This window comes from Oncorhynchus keta, unplaced genomic scaffold (genome assembly GCF_023373465.1).
Source record: "Oncorhynchus keta strain PuntledgeMale-10-30-2019 unplaced genomic scaffold, Oket_V2 Un_contig_5170_pilon_pilon, whole genome shotgun sequence".
Taxonomy (NCBI): Eukaryota; Metazoa; Chordata; class Actinopteri; order Salmoniformes; family Salmonidae; genus Oncorhynchus; species Oncorhynchus keta.
Window position 1 is genome coordinate 13,510 of NW_026288150.1, and position 17,128 is coordinate 30,637.

The 17,128-nt window shown below is 45.5% G+C and overlaps 1 protein-coding gene across 1 annotated transcript in view; it reads left to right on the forward strand.

Moving 5' to 3' along the window:
- The first annotated feature begins 5,617 nt into the window (after positions 1 to 5,617).
- Positions 5,618 to 17,128, forward strand: part of cand1 (cullin-associated and neddylation-dissociated 1) — a 33,840-nt gene continuing 22,329 nt past the window's right edge. The window contains exons 1-5 of the mRNA XM_052509918.1: positions 5,618 to 5,624; positions 8,678 to 8,829; positions 10,019 to 10,159; positions 13,735 to 13,835; positions 15,305 to 15,345. Coding sequence (XP_052365878.1) covers positions 5,618 to 5,624; positions 8,678 to 8,829; positions 10,019 to 10,159; positions 13,735 to 13,835; positions 15,305 to 15,345 — 442 coding nt within the window. The remainder of the gene's footprint in view (positions 5,625 to 8,677; positions 8,830 to 10,018; positions 10,160 to 13,734; positions 13,836 to 15,304; positions 15,346 to 17,128) is intronic.

Here is a 17,128-nt window from a genome sequence, read left to right on the forward strand (position 1 = left end):
TCTCTGTCCTTATCATTACCTCTACTATAGCTGATAGAGATGGCTCTCTGTCCTTGTCATTACCTCTACTATAGCTGATAGAGATGGCTCTCTGTCCTTGTCATTACCTCTACTATAGCTGATAGAGATGGCTCTCTGTCCTTGTCATTACCTCTACTATAGCTGATAGAGATGGCTCTCTGTCCTTGTCATTACCTCTACTATAGCTGTTAGAGATGGCTCTCTGTCCTTGTCATTACCTCTACTATAGCTGATAGAGATGGCTCTCTGTCCTTATCATTACCTCTACTATAGCTGATAGAGATGGCTCTCTGTCCTTGTCATTACCTCTACTATAGCTGATAGAGATGGCTCTCTGTCCTTATCATTACCTCTACTATAGCTGATAGAGATGGCTCTCTGTCCTTGTCATTACCTCTACTATAGCTGATAGAGATGGCTCTCTGTCCTTATCATTACCTCTACTATAGCTGATAGATGGCTCTCTGTCCTTGTCATTACCTCTACTACTGATAGAGCTGATAGAGATGGCTCTCTGTCCTTATCATTACCTCTACTATAGCTGATAGAGATGGCTCTCTGTCCTTATCATTACCTCTACTATAGCTGATAGAGATGGCTCTCTGTCCTTATCATTACCTCTACTATAGCTGATAGAGATGGCTCTCTGTCCTTGTCATTACCTCTACTATAGCTGATAGAGATGGCTCTCTGTCCTTACCTCTCATTACCTCTACTATAGCTGATAGAGATGGCTCTCTGTCCTTATCATTACCTCTACTATAGCTGATAGAGATGGCTCTCTGTCCTTATCATTACCTCTACTATAGCTGATAGAGATGGCTCTCTGTCCTTATCATTACCTCTACTATAGCTGATAGAGATGGCTCTCTGTCCTTGTCATTACCTCTACTATAGCTGATAGAGATGGCTCTCTGTCCTTATCATTACCTCTACTATAGCTGATAGAGATGGCTCTCTGTCCTTGTCATTACCTCTACTATAGCTGATAGAGATGGCTCTCTGTCCTTGTCATTACCTCTACTATAGCTGATAGAGATGGCTCTCTGTCCTTGTCATTACCTCTACTATAGCTGATAGAGATGGCTCTCTGTCCTTGTCATTACCTCTACTATAGCTGATAGAGATGGCTCTCTGTCCTTATCATTACCTCTACTATAGCTGATAGAGATGGCTCTCTGTCCTTGTCATTACCTCTACTATAGCTGATAGAGATGGCTCTCTGTCCTTGTCATTACCTCTACTATAGCTGATAGAGATGGCTCTCTGTCCTTGTCATTACCTCTACTATAGCTGATAGAGATGGCTCTCTGTCCTTGTCATTACCTCTACTATAGCTGATAGAGATGGCTCTCTGTCCTTATCATTACCTCTACTATAGCTGATAGAGAAGGCTCTCTGTCCTTATCATTACCTCTACTATAGCTGATAGAGATGGCTCTCTGTCCTTGTCATTACCTCTACTATAGCTGATAGAGATGGCTCTCTGTCCTTGTCATTACCTCTACTATAGCTGATAGAGATGGCTCTCTGTCCTTGTCATTACCTCTACTATAGCTGATAGAGATGGCTCTCTGTCCTTATCATTACCTCTACTATAGCTGATAGAGATGGCTCTCTGTCCTTATCATTACCTCTACTATAGCTGATAGAGATGGCTCTCTGTCCTTGTCATTACCTCTACTATAGCTGATAGAGATGGCTCTCTGTCCTTGTCATTACCTCTACTACAGCTGATAGAGATGGCTCTCTGTCCTTGTCATTACCTCTACTATAGCTGATAGAGATGGCTCTCTGTCCTTGTTATTACCTCTACTATAGCTGATAGAGATGGCTCTCTGTCCTTGTTATTACCTCTACTATAGCTGATAGAGATGGCTCTCTGTCCTTGTCATTACCTCTACTATAGCTGATAGAGATGGCTCTCTGTCCTTATCATTACCTCTACTATAGCTGATAGAGATGGCTCTCTGTCCTTATCATTACCTCTACTATAGCTGATAGAGATGGCTCTCTGTCCTTATCATTACCTCTACTATAGCTGATAGAGATGGCTCTCTGTCCTTGTCATTACCTCTACTATAGCTGATAGAGATGGCTCTCTGTCCTTATCATTACCTCTACTATAGCTGATAGAGATGGCTCTCTGTCCTTGTCATTACCTCTACTATAGCTGATAGAGATGGCTCTCTGTCCTTGTCATTACCTCTACTATAGCTGTTAGAGATGGCTCTCTGTCCTTATCATTACCTCTACTATAGCTGATAGAGATGGCTCTCTGTCCTTGTCATTACCTCTACTATAGCTGATAGAGATGGCTCTCTGTCCTTGTCATTACCTCTACTATAGCTGTTAGAGATGGCTCTCTGTCCTTATCATTACCTCTACTATAGCTGATAGAGATGGCTCTCTGTCCTTGTCATTACCTCTACTATAGCTGATAGAGATGGCTCTCTGTCCTTGTCATTACCTCTACTATAGCTGTTAGAGATGGCTCTCTGTCCTTATCATTACCTCTACTATAGCTGATAGAGATGGCTCTCTGTCCTTATCATTACCTCTACTATAGCTGATAGATGGCTCTCTGTCCTCATCATTACCTCTACTACAGCTGATAGAGATGGCTCTCTGTCCTTGTCATTACCTCTACTATAGCTGATAGAGATGGCTCTCTGTCCTTATCATTACCTCTACTATAGCTGATAGATGGCTCTCTGTCCTCATCATTACCTCTACTATAGCTGATAGAGATGGCTCTCTGTCCTTATCATTACCTCTACTATAGCTGATAGAGATGGCTCTCTGTCCTTGTCATTACCTCTACTATAGCTGATAGAGATGGCTCTCTGTCCTTGTCATTACCTCTACTATAGCTGTTAGAGATGGCTCTCTGTCCTTATCATTACCTCTACTATAGCTGATAGAGATGGCTCTCTGTCCTTATCATTACCTCTACTATAGCTGATAGATGGCTCTCTGTCCTCATCATTACCTCTACTACAGCTGATAGAGATGGCTCTCTGTCCTTGTCATTACCTCTACTATAGCTGATAGAGATGGCTCTCTGTCCTTGTCATTACCTCTACTACAGCTGATAGAGATGGCTCTCTGTCCTTATCATTACCTCTACTATAGCTGATAGAGATGGCTCTCTGTCCTTGTCATTACCTCTACTATAGCTGATAGAGATGGCTCTCTGTCCTTATCATTACCTCTACTATAGCTGATAGAGATGGCTCTCTGTCCTTATCATTACCTCTACTATAGCTGATAGATGGCTCTCTGTCCTCATCATTACCTCTACTACAGCTGATAGAGATGGCTCTCTGTCCTTGTCATTACCTCTACTATAGCTGATAGAGATGGCTCTCTGTCCTTATCATTACCTCTACTATAGCTGATAGATGGCTCTCTGTCCTCATCATTACCTCTACTATAGCTGATAGAGATGGCTCTCTGTCCTTATCATTACCTCTACTACAGCTGATAGAGATGGCTCTCTGTCCTTGTCATTACCTCTACTATAGCTGATAGAGATGGCTCTCTGTCCTTATCATTACCTCTACTATAGCTGATAGATGGCTCTCTGTCCTTATCATTACCTCTACTATAGCTGATAGAGATGGCTCTCTGTCCTTATCATTACCTCTACTATAGCTGATAGATGGCTCTCTGTCCTCATCATTACCTCTACTACAGCTGATAGAGATGGCTCTCTGTCCTTATCATTACCTCTACTATAGCTGATAGATGGCTCTCTGTCCTTGTCATTACCTCTACTATAGCTGATAGAGATGGCTCTCTGTCCTTATCATTACCTCTACTATAGCTGATAGAGATGGCTCTCTGTCCTTATCATTACCTCTACTATAGCTGATAGAGATGGCTCTCTGTCCTTGTCATTAACTCTACTATAGCTGATAGAGATGGCTCTCTGTCCTTGTCATTACCTCTACTATAGCTAATAGAGATGGCTCTCTGTCCTTGTCATTACCTCTACTATAGCTGATAGAGATGGCTCTCTGTCCTTGTCATTACCTCTACTATAGCTAATAGAGATGGCTCTCTGTCCTTGTCATTACCTCTATTATAGCTGTTAGAGATGGCTCTCTGTCCTCATCATTACCTCTACTACATCTGATAGAGATGGCTCTCTGTCCTTATCATTACCTCTACTATAGCTGATAGAGATGGCTCTCTGTCCTTGTCATTACCTCTACTATAGCTGATAGAGATGGCTCTCTGTCCTTGTCATTAACTCTACTATAGCTGATAGAGATGGCTCTCTGTCCTTGTCATTACCTCTACTATAGCTAATAGAGATGGCTCTCTGTCCTTGTCATTACCTCTACTATAGCTAATAGAGATGGCTCTCTGTCCTTGTCATTACCTCTATTATAGCTGTTAGAGATGGCTCTCTGTCCTCATCATTACCTCTACTACATCTGATAGAGATGGCTCTCTGTCCTTATCATTACCTCTACTATAGCTGATAGAGATGGCTCTCTGTCCTTGTCATTACCTCTACTATAGCTGATAGAGATGGCTCTCTGTCCTTGTCATTACCTCTACTATAGCTGATAGAGATGGCTCTCTGTCCTTGTCATTACCTCTACTATAGCTGATAGAGATGGCTCTCTGTCCTTGTCATTACATCTACTATAGCTGATAGAGATGGCTCTCTGTCCTTGTCATTACCTCTACTATAGCTGATAGAGATGGCTCTCTGTCCTTGTCATTACCTCTACTATAGCTGATAGAGATGGCTCTCTGTCCTTGTCATTACCTCTACTATAGCTGTTAGAGATGGCTCTCTGTCCTTGTCATTACCTCTATTATAGCTGTTAGAGATGGCTCTCTGTCCTTGTCATTACCTCTACTATAGCTGATAGAGAAGGCTCTCTGTCCTTGTCATTACCTCTACTATAGCTGTTAGAGAAGGCTCTCTGTCCTTGTTATTACCTCTACTATAGCTGATAGAGATGGCTCTCTGTCCTTATCATTACCTCTACTATAGCTGATAGAGATGGCTCTCTGTCCTTGTCATTACATCTACTATAGCTGATAGAGAAGGCTCTCTGTCCTTGTCATTACCTCTACTATAGCTGATAGAGATGGCTCTCTGTCCCTCCCTCCCTCCCTCTCTGTCCGCTCCCTCCCTCCTCTCTGTCCACTCCCTCCCTCCTCTCTGTCCCTCCCTCCCTCCTCTCTGTCCCCTCCCTCCCTCCTCTCTGTCCCCTCCCTCCCTCCTCTCTGTCCCCTCCCTCCCTCCTCTCTGTCCCCTCCCTCCCTCCTCTCTGTCCCCTTCCTCCTCTTCCTCCTCCGTCCTCCTCTTCCTCCTCCGTCCTCCTCTTCCTCCTCCGTCCTCCTCTTCCTCCTCCGTCCTCCTCTTCCTCCTCTCTGTCCTCCTCTTCCTCCTCTCTGTCCTCTTCCTCCTCTCTGTCCCCTTCATTTATAAAGTGGCTCTTGACAACAACGAGTGTTTTTGGAGCCTGGAGTGTTGCTCGTATCTTCTACAGCACTAAGCTTCAGCACAGTTTGCCAGTCATCCATAAATCATATTCCTACTCATTCCTATTGGCTGGTTCCTTTAATAATGAATGGTGCTGACTGACTGACTGTGTGTCGCAAGCTTGTAAACAGGCCCAGAGCAGCACAGTGCTGGGTCTAGTCTCCTCAGGCCCAGGGCAGCACAGTGTTGGGTCTAGTCTCATCAGGCCCAGGGCAGCACAGTGTTGGGACTAGTCTCATCAGGGCAGCACAGTGTTGGGACTAGTCTCATCAGGCCCAGGGCAGCACAGTGTTGGGACTAGTCTCATCAGGCCCAGGGCAGTACAGTGTTGGGACTAGTCTCATCAGGGCAGCACAGTGTTGGGTCTAGTCTCATCAGGCCCAGGGCAGCACAGTGTTGGGACTAGTCTCATCAGGCCCAGGGCATCACAGTGTTGGGTCTAGTCTCATCAGGCCCAGGGCAGCACAGTGTTGGGACTAGTCTCATCAGGCCCAGGGCAGCACAGTGTTGGGACTAGTCTCATCAGGCCCCGGGCAGCACAGTGTTGGGTCTAGTCTCATCAGGCCCAGGGCAGCACAGTGTTGGGACTAGTCTCATCAGGGCAGCACAGTGTTGGGTTTAGTCTCATCAGGCCCAGGGCAGCACAGTGTTGGGACTAGTCTCATCAGGCCCAGGGCAGCACAGTGTTGGGACTAGTCTCATCAGGGCAGCACAGTGTTGGGTCTAGTCTCATCAGGCCCAGGGCAGCACAGTGTTGGGACTAGTCTCATCAGGCCCAGGGCAGCACAGTGTTGGGACTAGTCTCATCAGGGCAGCACAGTGTTGGGTCTAGTCTCATCGGGCCCAGGGCAGCACAGTGTTGGGACTAGTCTCATCAGGCCCAGGGCAGCACAGTGTTGGGACTAGTCTCATCAGGGCAGCACAGTGTTGTGTCTAGTCTCATCGGGCCCAGGGCAGCACAGTGTTGGGACTAGTCTCATCAGGCCCAGGGCAGCACAGTGTTGTGTCTAGTCTCATCAGGCCCAGGGCAGCACAGTGTTGTGTCTAGTCTCATCAGGCCCAGGGCAGCACAGTGTTGGGACTAGTCTCATCGGGCCCAGGGCAGCACAGTGTTGTGTCTAGTCTCATCGGGCCCAGGGCAGCACAGTGTTGGGACTAGTCTCATCAGGCCCAGGGCAGCACAGTGTTGGGTCTAGTCTCATCAGGCCCAGGGCAGCACAGTGTTGGGACTGGTCTCATCAGGCCCAGGGCAGCACAGTGTTGGGTCTAGTCTCATCGGGCCCAGGGCAGCACAGTGTTGGGACTAGTCTCATCAGGCCCAGGGCAGCACAGTGTTGGGACTAGTCTCATCGGGCCCAGGGCAGCACAGTGTTGGGTCTAGTCTCATCGGGCCCAGGGCAGCACAGTGTTGGGACTAGTCTCATCAGGCCCAGGGCAGCACAGTGTTGGGTCTAGTCTCATCAGGCCCAGGGCAGCACAGTGTTGGGACTAGTCTCATCGGGCCCAGGGCAGTACAGTGTTGGGTCTAGTCTCATCGGGCCCAGGGCAGCACAGTGTTGGGTCTAGTCTCATCAGGCCCAGGGCAGCACAGTGTTGGGACTAGTCTCATCGGGCCCAGGGCAGTACAGTGTTGGGTCTAGTCTCATCGGGCCCAGGGCAGCACAGTGTTGGGTCTAGTCTCATCAGGCCCAGGGCAGCACAGTGTTGGGTCTAGTCTCATCAGGCCCAGGGCAGCACAGTGTTGGGATTAGCCTCCTAGTCTGTGATGATTGAGTGTATCTCTGTCAAACTTCACAGGTCAAATCTCATTGGAAGGATTTGAGGTTCGGCCCTGGAACAACCATGTGATGACAGTATTGTTTGTGGTAGTCAGGTGGTCGTGTGTAACCTGTGTTTGAGATGTGGTAGTCAGGTGGTCTCTCGACTAGTAGCTGTGCTGTGTGTAACCTGTGGTAGTCAGGGGTCTCTCGACTAGTAGCTGTGCTGTGTGTAACCTGTGGTAGTCAGGTGGTCTCTCTAGACTAGTAGCTGTGCTGTGTGTAACCTGTGGTAGTCAGGTGGTCTCTCTAGACTAGTAGCTGTGCTGTGTGTAACCTGTGGTAGTCAGGGGGTCTCTCTAGACTAGTAGCTGTGCTGTGTGTAACCTGTGGTAGTCAGGTGGTCTCTCTAGACTAGTAGCTGTGCTGTGTGTAACCTGTGGTAGTCAGGGGGTCTCTCTAGACTAGTAGCTGTGCTGTGTGTAACCTGTGGTAGTCAGGTGGTCTCTCTAGACTAGTAGCTGTGCTGTGTGTAACCTGTGGTAGTCAGGGGTCTCTCGACTAGTAGCTGTGCTGTGTGTAACCTGTGGTAGTCAGGTGGTCTCTCTAGACTAGTAGCTGTGCTGTGTGTAACCTGTGGTAGTCAGGTGGTCTCTCTAGACTAGTAGCTGTGCTGTGTGTAACCTGTGGTAGTCAGGGGTCTCTCTAGACTAGTAGCTGTGCTGTGTGTAACCTGTGGTAGTCAGGGGTCTCTCTAGACTAGTAGCTGTGCTGTGTGTAACCTGTGGTAGTCAGGGGGTCTCTCTAGACTAGTAGCTGTGCTGTGTGTAACCTGTGGTAGTCAGGGGGTCTCTAGACTAGTAGCTGTGCTGTGTGTAACCTGTGGTAGTCAGGGGGTCTCTCTAGACTAGTAGCTGTGCTGTGTGTAACCTGTGGTAGTCAGGGGTCTCTCTAGACTAGTAGCTGTGCTGTGTGTAACCTGTGGTAGTCAGGTGGTCTCTCTAGACTAGTAGCTGTGCTGTGTGTAACCTGTGGTAGTCACGGGGGTCTCTCTAGACTAGTAGCTGTGCTGTGTGTAACCTGTGGTAGTCAGGGGGTCTCTCTAGACTAGTAGCTGTGCTGTGTGTAACCTGTGGTAGTCAGGGGGTCTCTCTAGACTAGTAGCTGTGCTGTGTGTAACCTGTGGTAGTCAGGGGGTCTCTCTAGACTAGTAGCTGTGCTGTGTGTAACCTGTGTTTGAGATGCTGGTGTTTTCTACCAGCTAATGTAACTATTGTCATCCGTTCTAATACTTAACACAGTCTAGCAGCAGATATTATCTAACCTCACATTATCACCACCCTTTGACCTCTGACCTCTGCCCTTTTTAAAACATTTTTTTTTACAGGAAGTGATGACGAGTACAGCGACGACGACGACATGAGCTGGAAGGTTCGCCGTGCGGCCGCCAAGTGTCTGGACGCCGTGGTCAGCACACGCCACGAGATGCTGCCGGAGTTCTACCGGACCGTGTCGCCCGCGCTCATCGCCCGCTTCAAGGCAGACACACACACACACACACAGACACCACACAGACACAGACACACACACACACACAAACACCACACAGACACGACACACACACACACGCACACGCAGACACGCACACACAGACACACACAGACACACACACTACCTCTGTGTAGGTCTACATCTTCCGTGGAGTTTTACCTAGCCGTTCGGCATCTGTGTTTGTTTGCAGGCCGGGTTACTACAAAGTAAAAGCACTTTGATATCAACAGTTGTCACAAAAAGGGCTTTTATCAATACAATTTGATTGGCTGATGTATTGACTGATGTATTGATTGTAGGAGCGGGAGGAGAACGTGAAGGCTGATGTATTGATTGGTGTATTGATTGTAGGAGCGGGAGGAGAACGTGAAGGCTGATGTATTGACTGGTGTATTGACTGGTGTATTGACTGGTGTATTGACTGGTGTATTGACTGGTGTATTGATTGTAAGAGCGGGAGGAGAACGTGAAGACTGATGTATTGACTGATGTATTGACTGTAGGAGCGGGAGGAGACTGAGGTATTGACTGATGTATTGACTGATGTATTGACTGGTGTATTGACTGGTGTATTGACTGGTGTATTGACTGTGTATTGACTGTAGGAGCGGGAGGATTGAGCGTGAAGGCTGATGTATTGACTGATGTATTGACTGATGTATTGACTGGTGTATTGACTGTAGGAGCGGGAGGAGATCGTGTATTGACTGGTGTATTGACTGATGTATTGACTGGTGTATTGACTGATGTATTGACTGATGTATTGACTGGTGTATTGACTGGTGTATTGACTGGTGTATTGACTGTATTGAGCGGGAGGAGTACGTGAAGGCTGATGTATTGACTGGAAGTATTGACTGAAGTATTGACTGGAAGTATTGACTGAAGTATTGACTGATGTATTGACTGGTGTATTGACTGATGTATTGACTGGTGTATTGACTGATGTATTGACTGATGTATTGACTGATGTATTGACTGATGTATTGACTGTGAGCTGGTGTATTGAGGCTGATGTATTGACTGTAGGAGCGGGAGGAGATCGTGAAGACTGGTGTATTGACTGATGTATTGCCTGTAGGAGCGGGATTGATTGGAAGGTATTGACTGATGTATTGACTGTAGGAGCGGGAGGAGATCGTGAAGACTGATGTATTGACTGATGTATTGACTGTAGGAGCGGGAGGAGAACGTGAAGGCTGACGTGTTCCATGCCTACCTGTCGTTGCTGAAGCAGACACGTCCTGCTCAGAGCTGGCTGTGTGACCCAGATGCCATGGAACAGGGAGAGACTCCACTCACCATGCTGCAGAACCAGGTAAAACACAGAGGAGAGAGAGGCACCGCCCAGACCTTAAGCTCTACAAGCCAATGCTGGGTGATGTTATTTTAGCCAAGGATCCTAAATATGTGCCGTGTGATATTTAAAGAATACACATTTTTGGGCTGTTTTGGCACGTTCCCTACTAGCCTGGTCTTAAAGATACTACCTGGTTACCTGTAGTAATGGTACTACCTGGTTACCTGTAGTAATGGTACTACCTGGTTACCTGTAGTAATGGTACTACCTGGTTACCTCTAGTAATGGTACTACCTGGTTACCTCTAGTAATGGTACTACCTGGTTACCTGTAGTAATGGTACTACCTGGTTACCTCTAGTAATGGTACTACCTGGTTACCTCTAGTAATGGTACTACCTGGTTACCTCTAGTAATGGTACTACCTGGTTACCTCTAATAATGGTACTACCTGGTTACCTCTAGTAATGGTACTACCTGGTTACCTCTAGTAATGGTACTACCTGGTTACCTCTAGTAATTCATCACACCAATGTCATACTCCTTTGTTAATTACACACACACAGAGTAGTATGTCTATCTCCTAGTGGTAGTGTGTATTAGTCAGTTTGTATTAGTCAGTAGTATGTATATATCTCCTAGTGGTAGTATGTATTAGTCAGTAGTATGTATATATCTCCTAGTGGTAGTTGTAGTATGTATTAGTCAGTATGTATTAGTCAGTGGTCTGTATATATCTCCTAGTGGTAGTGTGTATTAGTCAGTAGTATGTATATATCTCCTAGTGGTAGTTGTAGTATGTATTAGTCAGTGTGTATTAGTCAGTAGTATGTATATATCTCCTAGTGGTAGTATGTATTAGTCAGTGGTATGTATATATCTCCTAGTGGTAGTATGTATTAGTCAGTAGTATGTATATATCTCCTAGTGGTAGTTGTAGTATGTATTAGTCAGTATGTATTAGTCAGTAGTATGTATATATCTCATAGTGGTAGTTGTAGTATGTATTAGTCAGTGTGTATTAGTCAGTGTGTATTAGTCAGTAGTATGTATATATCTCCTAGTGGTAGTTGTAGTATGTATTAGTCAGTATGTATTAGTCAGTAGTATGTATATATCTCCTAGTGGTAGTTGTAGTGTGTATTAGTCAGTGTGTATTAGTCAGTGTGTATTAGTCAGTGTGTATTAGTCTGTGTGTATTAGTCTGTGTGTATTAGTCTGTGTGTATTAGTCTGTGTGTATTAGTCTGTGTGTATTAGTCCGTGGTATATCTATATATCCTAGTGGTATTAGTCAGTGTGTATTAGTCAGTGTGTATTAGTCAGTGTGTATTAGTCTGTGTGTATTAGTCTGTGTGTATTAGTCTGTGTGTATTAGTCTGTGTGTATTAGTCTGTGTGTATTAGTCTGTGTGTATTAGTCTGTGTGTATTAGTCTGTGTGTATTAGTCTGTGTGTATTAGTCAGTGTGTATTAGTCTGTGTGTATTAGTCCGTGGTATATCTATATATCCTAGTGGTATTAGTCTGTGTGTATTAGTCTGTGTGTATTAGTCTGTGTGTATTAGTCTGTAGTGTATTGTATTAGTCTGTGTGTATTAGTCTGTGTGTATTAGTCTGTGTGTATTAGTCTGTGTGTATTAGTCTGTGTGTATTAGTCTGTGTGTATTAGTCTGTGGTATATCTATATATCCTAGTGGTAGTTCTAGTATGTATTAGTCAGTGTGTATTAGTCAGTATGTATTAGTCAGTGTGTATTAGTCAGTGTGTATATCTATATATCCTAGTGGTAGTTCTAGTATGTATTAGTCAGTGTGTAATAGTCAGTATGTATTAGTCAGTATGTATTAGTCAGTGTGTATTAGTCCGTGGTATATCTATATATCCTAGTCGTAGTTCTAGTATGTATTAGTCAGTGTGTATTAGTCAGTGTGTATTAGTCAGTGTGTATTAGTCAGTGTGTATTAGTCAGTGTGTATTAGTCAGTGTGTATTAGTCAGTGTGTATTAGTCAGTGTGTATTAGTCAGTCGGGTATTAGTCAGTATGTATTAGTCCGTGGTATATCTATATATCCTAGTCGTAGTTCTAGTATGTATTAGTCAGTGTGTGTATTAGTCAGTGTGTATTAGTCAGTGTGTATTAGTCAGTGTGTATTAGTCAGTGTGTATTAGTCAGTGTGTATTAGTCAGTGTGTATTAGTCTGTGTGTATTAGTCTGTGTGTATTAGTCTGTGTGTATTAGTCTGTGTGTATTAGTCTGTGTGTATTAGTCTGTGTGTATTAGTCTGTGTGTATTAGTCTGTGTGTATTAGTCTGTGTGTATTAGTCTGTGTGTATTAGTCAGTGTGTATTAGTCAGTGTGTATTAGTCTGTGTGTATTAGTCTGTGTGTATTAGTCTGTGTGTATTAGTCTGTGTGTATTAGTCTGTGTGTATTAGTCTGTGTGTATTAGTCTGTGTGTATTAGTCTGTGTGTATTGGTCTGTGTGTATTGGTCTGTGTGTATTGGTCTGTGTGTATTGGTCTGTGTGTATTGGTCAGTGTGTATTGGTCAGTGTGTATTGGTCAGTGTGTATTAGTCCATGGTATATCTATATATCCTAGTGGTAGTTCTAGTATGTATTAGTCAGTGGTATATCTATATATCCTAGTGGTAGTTCTAGTGTGTATTAGTCAGTGTGTATTAGTCAGTGTGTATTGGTCAGTGTGTATTGGTCAGTGTGTATTGGTCAGTGTGTATTAGTCAGTGTGTATTAGTCAGTGTGTATTAGTCCATGGTATATCTATATATCCTAGTGGTAGTTCTAGTATGTATTAGTCAGTGGTATATCTATATATCCTAGTGGTAGTTCTAGTGTGTATTAGTCTGTGTGTATTAGTCTGTGTGTATTAGTCAGTATGTATTAGTCAGTGGTATGTCTATCTCCTAGTGGTAGTTGTAGTATGTATTAGTCAGTGTGTATTAGTCAGTGTGTATTGGTCAGTGTGTAGTGTGTATTGGTCAGTGTGTATTAGTCTGTGTGTATTAGTCAGTGTGTATTAGTCAGTATGTATTAGTCAGTGGTATGTCTATCTCCTAGTGGTAGTTGTAGTATGTATTAGTCAGTGGTATGTCTATCTCCTAGTGGTAGTTGTAGTATGTATTAGTCAGTGTGTATTAGTCAGTGTGTATTAGTCTGTGTGTATTAGTCTGTGTGTATTAGTCAGTGTGTATTAGTCAGTGTGTATTAGTCAGTGTGTATTAGTCAGTGTGTATTAGTCAGTGTGTATTAGTCAGTGTGTATTAGTCAGTGTGTATTAGTCTGTGTGTATTAGTCTGTGTGTATTAGTCTGTGTGTATTAGTCTGTGTGTATTAGTCTGTGTGTATTAGTCTGTGTGTATTAGTCTGTGTGTATTAGTCTGTGTGTATTAGTCTGTGTGTATTAGTCTGTGTGTATTAGTCTGTGTGTATTAGTCAGTGTGTATTAGTCAGTGTGTATTAGTCTGTGTGTATTAGTCTGTGTGTATTAGTCTGTGTGTATTAGTCTGTGTGTATTAGTCTGTGTGTATTAGTCAGTGGTATGTCTGATATTTCTCCCTCCCACCGGTGTGCTGCAGGTGCCAATGATCGTTAAGGCCCTGCATAAGCAGATGAAGGAGAAAAGTGTCAAGACAAGACAGTGCTGCTTCAACATGCTGACGGAGCTGGTCAACGTGCTGCCTGGAGCCCTCACACAACATATCCCTAGTCCTCGTACCAGGTAGGATACTACCTAACCCTGGAGCCCTTACACAACATATCCCTGTCCTATGTATTAGTCTGTATGTAGGTAGGATACTACCCTAACCCTACCCTAACCCTGGAGCCCTCACACAACATATCCCTGTCCTCGTACCAGGTAGGATACTACCCTAACCCTATTAGTCAGTGTGTAACCCTGGAGCCCTCACACAACATATCCCTGTCCTCGTACCAGGTAGGATACTACCCTAACCCTGGAGCCCTCATTAGTCACATATATTAGTCTGTCCTATTAGTCAGGTAGGATACTACCCTAACCCTGGAGCCCTCACACAACATATCCCTGTCCTCGTATTACCAGGTAGGATACTACCCTAACCCTGGAGCCCTCACACAACATATCCCTGTCCTCGTACCAGGTAGGATACTACCCTAACCCTGGAGCCCTCACTGTGTGTATATCCCTGTCCTCGTATTACCAGGTAGGATACTACCCTAACCCTACCCTAACCCTGGAGCCCTCACACAACATATCCCTGTCCTCGTAGTCAGGTAGGATACTACCCTAACCCTGGAGCCCTCACACAACATATCCCTGTCCTCGTACCAGGTAGGATACTACCCTAACCCTGGAGCCCTCGCACAACATATCCCTGTCCTCGTACCAGGTAGGATACTACCCTAACCCTGGAGCCTCACACAACATATCCCTGTCCTCGTACCAGGTAGGATACTACCTAACCCTGGAGCCTCACACAACATATCCCTGTCCTCGTACCAGGTAGGATACTACCCTAACCCTGGAGCCCTCACACAACATATCCCTGTCCTCGTACCAGGTAGGATACTACCCTAACCCTGGAGCCCTCGCACAACATATCCCTGTCCTCGTACCAGGTAGGATACTACCCTAACCCTGGAGCCCTCACACAACATATCCCTGTCCTCGTACCAGGTAGGATACTACCTAACCCTACCCTAACCCTGGAGCCCTCACACAACATATCCCTGTCCTCGTACCAGGTAGGATACTACCCTAACCCTGGAGCCCTCACACCACATATCCCTGTCCTCGTACCAGGTAGGATACTACCCTAACCCTGGAGCCCTCACACAACATATCCCTGTCCTCGTACCAGGTAGGATACTATCCCTAACCCTGGAGCCCTCACACAACATATCCCTGTCCTCGTACCAGGTAGGATACTACCCTAACCCTGGAGCGCTCACACAACATATCCTGTCCTCGTACCAGATAGGAGACTACCCTAACCCTGGAGCCCTCGCACAACATATCCCTGTCCTCGTACCTGGTAGGATACTACCCTAACCCTGGAGCCCTCACACAACATATCCCTGTCCTCGTACCAGGTAGGATACTACCCTAACCCTGGAGCCCTCACACAACATATCCCTGTCCTCGTACCTGGTAGGATACTACCCTAGCCCTGGAGCCCTCACACAACATATCCCTGTCCTCGTACCTGGTAGGATACTACCCTAACCCTGGAGCCCTCACACAACATATCCCTGTCCTCGTACCTGGTAGGATACTACCCCCTAACCCTAACCCTGGAGCCCTCACACAACATATCCCTGTCCTCGTACCAGGTAGGATACTACCCTAACCCTGGAGCCCTCACACAACATATCCCTGTCCTCGTACCAGGTAGGATACTACCCTAACCCTGGAGCCCTCACACAACATATCCCTGTCCTCGTACCAGGTAGGATACTACCCTAACCCTGGAGCCCTCACACAACATATCCCTGTCCTCGTACCAGGTAGGATACTACCCTAACCCTGGAGCCCTCACACAACATATCCCTGTCCTCGTACCAGGTAGGATACTACCCTAACCCTACCCTAACCCTGGAGCCCTCACACAACATATCCCTGTCCTCGTACCAGGTAGGATACTACCCTAACCCTGGAGCCCTCACACAACATATCCCTGTCCTCGTACCAGGTAGGATACTACCCTAACCCTGGAGCCCTCACACAACATATCCCTGTCCTCGTACCAGGTAGGATACTACCCTAACCCTGGAGCCCTCACACAACATATCCCTGTCCTCGTACCAGGTAGGATACTACCCTAACCCTGGAGCCCTCGCACAACATATCCCTGTCCTCGTACCAGGTAGGATACTACCCTAACCCTGGAGCCCTCACACAACATATCCCTGTCCTCGTACCAGGTAGGATACTACCCTAACCCTGGAGCCCTCACACAACATATCCCTGTCCTCGTACCAGGTAGGATACTACCCTAACCCTACCCTAACCCTGGAGCCCTCACACAACATATCCCTGTCCTCGTACCAGTTATGTACAATATAACTTGCACTCAGTGGCAAGTTTATTAGCTACACCACCCCGTTCATAAAAATGTTTTGCTTTTACAAACAGTGAGTCATGTGGCCGTGGCTTCCTATATAAAGCAGACAGGCATCAAGACATTCAGTTACTGTTCCATTAGAATGGGTAACCTGCTATATAAAGCAGGCAGGCATCAGGGCATTCAGTTACTGTTCCATTAGAATGGGTAACCTACTATATAAAGCACACAGGCATCGAGGCATTCAGTTACTGTTCCATTAGAATGGGTAACCTACTATATAAAGCAGGCAGGTTAAGGCATTCAGTTACTGTTCCATTAGAATGGGTAACCTACTATATAAACCAGGCAGGCATCGAGGCATTCAGTTACTGTTCCATTAGAATGGGTAACCTGCTATATAAAGCAGGCAGGTTAAGGCATTCAGTTACCGTTCCATTAGAATGGGTAACCTACTATATAAAGCACACAGGCATCAAGGCATTCAGTTACTGTTCCATTAGAATGGGTAACCTACTATATAAAGCACACAGGCATCGAGGCATTCAGTTACCGTTCCATTAGAATGGGTAACCTACTATATAAAACACACAGGCATCGAGGCATTCAGTTACTGTTCCATTAGAATGGGTAACCTACTATATAAAGCACACAGGCATCGAGGCATTCAGTTACTGTTCCATTAGAATGGGTAACCTACTATATAAAGCAGGCAGGCATCGAGGCATTCAGTTACTGTTCCATTAGAATGGGTAACCTACTATATAAAGCACACAGGCATCAGGGCATTCAGTTACTGTTCCATTAGAATGGGTAACCTACTATATAAAGCACACAGGCATCGAGGCATTCAGTTACTGTTCCATTAGAATGGGTAACCTACTATATAAAGCACACAGGCATCAGGGCATTCAGTTACTGTTCCATT